Below are 7,724 nucleotides of genomic sequence, written 5' to 3'. Positions count from 1 at the left end.
GCACCCAGCCCGGGAGGTGGATGAATGTGGGAGAAAATGGAGACCAAGACGATCGTGTACGACTTGGACACATCAGGGGGGCTGATGGAGGTAAGAGTGGCCCTCCTCATCCCCTTCCCCCAGCGCCGGGAGGGAACCTCCGCCCTCCACCCCACAAAGCCGGTCCTAAACTCGAAGCGCCCAGAGGGCCGAGGGAGGGGGATTCTTCCCCACTTAGCCTCTCCCTCCCCTCTTTGCAATTTAGGGGGCTGAGCTCAGCCTCCGAGGACGTTTGCAGCAGTTTCACCTACCCGCCGCCCTCGATTCGCTTTCCCCAGGCGCCAGCCCACTCCATCTCGTTGCACCAGCAGGCCTCCCCACCCCCTTCTTGTTGGCCCCTTTGTGCTTCCCCCAGCACGTCCGGGTACCGGGCTTCGGGCCTCTCCAGAGCCAGGCTTTGGAGTCCCCCACTGTCCATACAAGGAAGTGGCAAGAAGGGAACCGCGCACCCTCTTCCCATCCCCCTACCCTTGATCCTCCCCATTTGGAAGAAGCTGTTCTCGTTGTTGTGCTGCAGGAACGCGGTTAGGGTGGGCTCCCCCTGGTTCCGGGGGCTGAGAGGTTCTGGGAGCAGCCTGGATGGGAGGAAGAAGGACAAAAGGGGGGAGAGGGGTGGGTGACGGAGAAGCCGCGCCGGGGGGGCAACGGACCGCCCGGGAGCTCCGAGTGTGCACACACGCCGTTTGTATGTGTGTGCAGCAAATCCAAGCTCTGCTGGCCCCCCCTAAGACGGACGAGGCAGAAAAGCGGAGTCGGAAGCCTGAGAAGGAGCCCCGGAGAAGCGGCAGGGCCACCAACCACGACAGCTGCGATAGCTGCAAGGAAGGTGGAGATCTCCTGTGCTGCGACCACTGCCCGGCTGCCTTTCACCTCCAGTGCTGGTAAGGTCCGGGGACCCTTCTCTGCGCATTCCTTCACCCGGCCTGCCCCTGCCTGCCGAAATAACGGGCGCTTGCAGCCGCTAGCTGACTTTCTGCAGCTGCCTGGGCGAGCACCTCCCCGCCCCCAGGTGTCCGCCGGGTTCTGGCAGTTTAGGGGGGAGGAGCAGCGGTGGGTCCGGACCCCGAGGTGGGGGTTGGGAGGAGTGAAAAGAACCCCATATGGGATTGGAAGTCGCTGGGGAGCCGGGACAGAGCCGGCCGGGGACAGCCGGCAGTGGCGGGGGAGGAAGGGGAGGAGCTCCGGGCCCAGTGCCGCTTGCCTGCCCGCGCGCCCGCTGCCCTCGGGGCTCCTGCCCGGCCGGGCTCTCTGGGGTGGGTGCGTAGAGCCCTCGGCCACCTGAATTGCCGTGGTCCAGACCCCGGCAACCGGGCGCTTGTGGCTGTAGAAGAAATCATGGAGGGTGTCTCTCGAGTCCGCCTCTTCTTTGCCTCTCTGTTTACAATATGGCGACCTGCCTTTAAATTATATTTTTATTCTCAGCGCCATTTTGGCTGCATATATGATTTGCAAACGTCTCCCAGGGAACGGTAGGGACAGCCCCGGAGTCCTTTCTGCAGAAGCTCCTCAGGGGCCCAGGCTGGGATCTCGCCGCTTTGGTCCCCTTTCTCTACCTCCGCTTGCCCCCTGTTGCCTGTCGGAGCTGCCTTCCTTCCTCCTCCCTCTTCCCTCCTCCCTCCCGGCGCCACTGCCTCTTAGGAAATCGGGCCGGGTTAGACAATTAAAATTGCCCTTGGGCGCCGATTTCATTTCTCCGCTCCGGATCGGCGAGCCCTTCGCTGCAAAATTCTTTGCTGCCAGGGGGAGGATTGTGTGCGGTGGCACTGGAAAGGCATTTTTAAGGAACTGAGAGCTGGAAAGCCGTACGCTTTTTTCCCCTTTACTGGACGCTAGGGGAGGGGAGAAACCGAACCGAGAGGGAGGGACGTGGGTTGATCGCCCGCTGCGTGATCCTCCTCAGCGGCTCAGCCCAGAGCAATCCGGCAAAGAAGAGTTTAAACTCCATCTTCTGCCGGCAGAAATCACCTCTGCCCTCCACAAAAATCCCCCATCTGCGGCAGCAAACCCAGATTTCGTCTTGTTCTACTGGGTCTCGTTCTGTTGTTCTGCAACAGTTGACTGAGGCAGAGGTTTGAGAGAGGAGCCAGTCGGGAGAAAGGAAGAGGGGGCTGTTCTGTGTTCCCACCAGTTTTTTTATGTTGCCTTTTTTAGCCCTCTGTTTTTGTTTTTGTTTTGTTTTGTTTTTTTATGTGAAATTTCACCGAAGGTCTCTTAACAGTTCCATTCACGTTCCATCGCTCGGTTTGCGGAGTAGTGTCTACTATATATTTGTACTAATTGCAGGTTTGGGAACACTTACTAGACAGATGACTGATACTGAGCAAATTAAGTCTGTGGTCAGAAGTTATGTAGGAAGCTCCCATTACCATTCCCAAGATACTTTTGCCCAGGAGGGCACCCCATCCCAGCTTGTAAAATTGCAGGGACAAAAATGATTATCCTAGAGGAAGTGTTGCTGCTGACTTTAAAATTTTTATTATGAAGTGACTAAGGGTCTGTGGTTTTTAGCCTTTACTTCCTATAAGGTGTAATCCACCTGGAGAAAATATCTCTGGTCACATTTCCTTTGCTGTTCTTAGGAGAAATTTGTGCCTGAATATACGTTGTGTTGGTAACCAGTTATTCCCAGTTGCTTACATTTTTTTTTAGTGTGTTTGTTTGGTGTGTATACCAGGACTGAGCTGTAGACTTCTTGATTTAAAACGTGGGCTTACATCCTACCCCAGGATGAACTTGGTGTTAACCATGATGGTTGACATACATGTTGAGTGAGAATTTGATAAGCTCATTTATTTGATAAAGCTGCAATTGTTTATTAGAAACTTCAGGCATAGGAAAAGTGTGCTGTCTGGTTTGCCTGCGATTGGGCTTTTAAACTCTTAAAACCTAACCACTGAATGTTTTAATTAGGTGAGTCTAAAGTCTTATCAAGTTGTAACAATTAACAGTTTGCACTTTAGATGAAAGGAGAGAGAAGGAGGGACTCTATAGCCGTTGGTGAGATTCAGACTTGCCTAGACTGTGCATTTCATTGAATTTTTTTTTTTTTTTTTGAGACATTGAATAGGAACTGGTAATCAGAGATTTATGAATAGTAGTAAATGAAGTTGTGCTTGTTTAACATCTCCAATTCTCCCTTTGAAGATGTTGGTACTGAATGTACCGTTGACTTATCTGAGTTACTATCTAAATCACAAAGCATTGTAGATATTGGTGCAAAGGCAGGAAGTCTTTTAAGTAGGAATTCCCTAGACGAATTTCATTTAGTGAGGCTTATCCCACTTTTCTGCGTCTGAAGCCACACTCTTTCCACCAAGAGTGAAGTATTTTACTTTTTTTTTTCTGAGGCAGGAGTCTTCGCTTTGTCACCCAGGCTGGAGTGCAGTGGTGCGATCTCGGCTCATTGCAACCTCCACCTCCCAGGTTCAACAGATTCTTCTGCCTCAGCCTCCTGAGTAGCTGGGATTACAGGTGTCCACCACCACACCCAGCTAATTTTTGTATTTTTAGTAGAGACGGGGTTTCACCACGTTGGCCAGGCTGGAGAGTGAAGTATTTTATTAACTCAACCAGAACAGTTAGATCAAGTAGTTAATGTCTCAGAACATTTTTATACTTGAATGTGTTTTCATGAATTTGTCCCCGCCGGGTGCAGTGGCTCACGCCTGTAATCCCAGCACTTTGGGAGGCTGAGGCGAGTGGATCACGAGGTCAGGAGTTTGAGACCAGCCTGGCCAACATAGTGAAACCCCGTCTCTACAAAAAATACAAAATTAGCTTGGTGTGGTGGCACGAGCCTGTAGTCCCAGCTACTCAGGAGGCTGAGGCAAGAGAATTGCTTGAACCCAGGAGGCGGAGGTTGCAGTGAGCCGAGATCACACCACTGCACTCCAGCCTGGATGACAGAGTGAGACTCCATCTCAGGAAAAAAAAAAAAATTGTCCTATCACTGCTTACTTGTATCACATGAGGGTAAGGTTATAGTTCCTCTTGCTTCCCTTTTAAATTGACTAAGACTGAATTACTTAGGTAGGCATGATAATGATAATTTTGCTTATGTACAGAAAGTACAAGAGTAAGGTTGAAGCAGAGTACGGTGGCTCATGCCTGTAATCCCAGCACTTAAAGGGGCCAAGGTGGGAAGATCGCCTGAGGCCAGGAGTTCAAGACCAGTCTGGGCAACATAGCGAGACTCCCATTTCTACAAAATTTAAAGAAAAAGTGAAGTTTAAATTTTGCAAATGCTGTAGGTATTAATTGCAGTGCTGCTGTGGTTCTCCATCCAAAGCTTTGTGGGATAAGTCTTTTTTCAGTCTCTAGTATTCCTTGCCAGTCTGCCTCACTGTGAACGGAATTCAGTACAGTGTTCCAGAAGTGGTTCTAGGCAAACTTTACCTCCTGGGCTTAGTGACATAGCTATAAACCACAGGGGATCTTTCTAAGATAAAGAGTAAGGAAATGACTAGTCAAATAAGCTGTTTTAATTGTTCTGTGTTTTCTCAGGAGCCAGTGCTTTGTATGAGGCACATCATCTCTTCCCAGTTAGACTGGAGCCCTATTTCTGGATTTTCTGTAATGATTCTCTGGGTGAAGGAATTAATTGTCTTGTGCTCAGTACCATGACTTCACCAAAGAATTAAACTTGAAGAACTGATGTCTTTGTTTTTGATTAAGTGATAGTGTAATCATTTTATCCAAGTTTAACTGGTTTATCAATTATTCAGAGTGATGGTAGGGGTTACTAAACCTGTCCCTAGAGAATTGGAAAGAGATGTGTGTATGGTTTTTTTTGTTTTTGTTTTTGCTTTTTTGAGACTGAGTCTTGCTCTGTCGCCCAGGCTGGAGTGTAGTAGCGCGATCTCAGCTCACTGCAGTCTCTGCTTCCAGGGCTCAAGCAATTCTCCTTTCTCAACCTCCTGAGCAGCTGGGATTACAGGCGCATGCCACCAGGCCTGGCTAATTTTTTTGTACTTTTGGTAGAGACAGGGTTTCAACATGTTGGTCAGGCTGGTCTCGAACTCCTGACCTCATGATTTACCCACCTTGGCTTCCCAAAGAGCTGGGATTACAGGCGTGAGCCACCACGCCCAGCCGTGGAAAGAGATATGTTTTTAAGTGTCCCTTGGTGAACCTGACTTCATCATAATTATCATGCCATGAGTTGAGCTTTCTGAAAGTTCTGGTCACTGAACTGATCCCAAAAAGTCTGTTGAAAATTAGAATAACCAGTTCAGCTTTAGTTGCCACTGACCCATCTTTCTGTTTGAGATCGGTAGGATTGTTGTCACTGACAGAGTGAATACCATGGGGCATCAGTAATCAGGATGATAATACTGGCTGGTTTCCTGTGATTGCCTTCTCATGGCATTTTGCTCCAAACAGACTGAGGGACCAAAATGGTCTGATTGAGAAGTGCATCTACCTCAGCAGACCTCAGCATGGTCCCTTCCTGTCAGACAGATTTCTGTAGCATTTGCCTCCGCATGTTATATTTGGAATTGTTGGCCAGCTTTCCTCTCTCTGGTGTTGGCAGCGAGATCCAAAATGAGGTTTTCGAAGAATGAGAGTAAAAAGGTCTCTGTGCACAGGCAAAACTAAGCTCAGCTTGGAGTTTTGCATGTTTTCAGTGAGTCGTAACAAAGGTTTCACACATAGACTAGAAAACTGCCTTGCAGAAAATGTTTGATGTTTGAAGTGGGGTTGTTTGTTTGTTTTTGGAGACAGGGTCTCCAAAGCTTGATCCTAGCTGCCTGCAGCCTCAAACTCTGGGCTCAAGTGATCCTCGCACCTAAGCCTCCCAAGTAGCTGGGACCACAGGAATGTTCCACCATGCTGGGCTAATTTTTTAAATTTTTTTTTAGAAACAGGGTCTCACTATGCTGCCCAGGCAGGTCAAGAATCCTCTCGCCTTGGCCTCCCAAAGTATTGAGATTACAAGAGTGAGCTGCCATGCCCAACCTGTTTGAACTTTTAAGGAGGTGGTTTTTCTGATTTTTTTGTGTTTAGCTCCTCATTAGAATAATATCAGGCAAGTGATGGATTAAAATACATTAATTTTAACATCTTGTCAGTATGTTGTTTTTGATATTGTAAGTGCTTAGGAGCCTGGCACTGGTGAACTGGAGGTGACAACGTCTAGATTCCATCTCCTCACCCAGCCCCATCAATAGTAAAATGATTCTACAGTAAACAAACCTAATTTGGTTTTATGTTTATTTTATTTATTTATTTGTTTTGCATTTTCTGTGTTGAATTGGAATCTAGGTATGTCGTATTGTCTTTTTTTTTTTTTTGAGACAGAATCTCACTCTGTTGCCTTGGCTAGAGTGCAGTGGCGTGGTCTCAGTTCACTGCAATCTCCACATTCCTGGTTCAAGTGATTCTCCTGCCTTGGCCTCCTGTGTCATGTTGTCTTAATGGTCCACCTAAATAGGGAAGATACAGTAATGTTCAATTTTAACTCAGGTTCAGATGCATGCTTCTTAACGTAGGGCTCAGGGGCTTCTTATGAAATGAGTGCAAGTCTCAAATATTTAAAGTGGAAAAGGAGGTTATACTCTTGAAAGATTACGGTTTTTGTGTAAAGTAAGGCAAGTACTTAGTAGTACTGTTATAGGAAATTTTTCACTTAAGGTCTGTTCCAAAATTAATTACCATACTCAATAAAAGGTAGGATGCAGTTATAATCTCATCAATCTGCTGCTGTTCCTTAAGGCTCTCAAAGTACTTTATAGATAGCTCCACTAATAATATATTAGGACAGTTTTGGCCTTTGTAAATGACGTGTATGTTTTTAATAGATATAAAGGTTCAAAGGAATATTTAGGTACTGCTTTCATTTGAATCTGGAGATGGGATACATGTTGATCTGTTGTAAGTTCTTCGTCAAGTACGCCTCCAGGAGTATTTTTGAAAGTTAAATCAGTAATGTTCAATAAATTGTCTAATCTTAATTTAAAAGAAATTCAACTAGTCACTATTAATGTGTTGAATGAAACACTGGTTTTTGTTAACCTGAGTGAAAGTACAAGTGATACCTAAAATTACTTGTGGAGCTCAGTGAATCTTTCCAAGGTTCATCCTGGTTGTAGCATTTATCAATACTTACATAGCTTTTTAATGGCTAAACAATATTCCATTGTATGGATGTACATTTTATTTATTAGTTCATTAGTTGATAGACACTTGAGTTGCTTCTGCTTTTTGGTGTTGTAAATAATGTTGTGAACATTTGGGTGCCAGTTTTCTTTGTTGTTAGTTTTGGTTTTGTTTGTTTGTTTTTTGAGACAGAATCCAGCTTCCTCAGCTCACTGCAGCCTCTACCTCCCAGGTTCAAGCGATTCTTCTGCCTCAGCCTCCAGGGTAGCTGGGATTACAGATGTCTGCCACCACACCCGACTAATTTTTGTAATTTTAGTAGAAACGGGGTTTCACCATGTTGGTCAGACTGGTCTCATACTCCTAACCTCAAGTGATCTGCCCGCCTCAGCCTCCCAAAGTGCTGGGATTACAGGTGTGAGCCACCACGCCAGCCAGGGTGCAAGTTTTTATGTGCAAGTTTTCATTTCTCTTGGATGTACACCTAGAGGCGGAATTTTTTGGCTCTTATGGTAACTCTTTTTTTTTTTTTTTTGAGACGGAGTCTTGCCGTGTCGCCCAGGCTGGAGTGCAGTGGCTGGATCTCA

General features: G+C 46.8%; 1 protein-coding gene across 2 annotated transcripts in view; it reads left to right on the top strand.

Annotated features, from left to right (window-relative positions):
* PHF12 (PHD finger protein 12) overlaps positions 1 to 7,724 on the top strand; it is a 48,149-nt gene that overhangs the window by 666 nt on the left and 39,759 nt on the right. The window contains exons 1-2 of one of the 2 annotated variants that reach the window (XM_011940833.1): positions 2 to 90; positions 739 to 920. In XM_011940833.1, the coding sequence (XP_011796223.1) occupies positions 25 to 90; positions 739 to 920 (248 nt within the window). In that variant the 5' untranslated portion in view covers positions 2 to 24. Of the gene's footprint in view, position 1; positions 91 to 738; positions 921 to 7,724 lie in introns of those variants that run through there. The other variant, XM_011940835.1, reaches the window with a different exon arrangement.

This window comes from Colobus angolensis, unplaced genomic scaffold, assembly GCF_000951035.1.
Source record: "Colobus angolensis palliatus isolate OR3802 unplaced genomic scaffold, Cang.pa_1.0 Scaffold193, whole genome shotgun sequence".
In the NCBI taxonomy this organism is placed as follows: domain Eukaryota; kingdom Metazoa; phylum Chordata; class Mammalia; order Primates; family Cercopithecidae; genus Colobus; species Colobus angolensis.
This window is presented reverse-complemented; position numbering and strand designations above follow the sequence as displayed.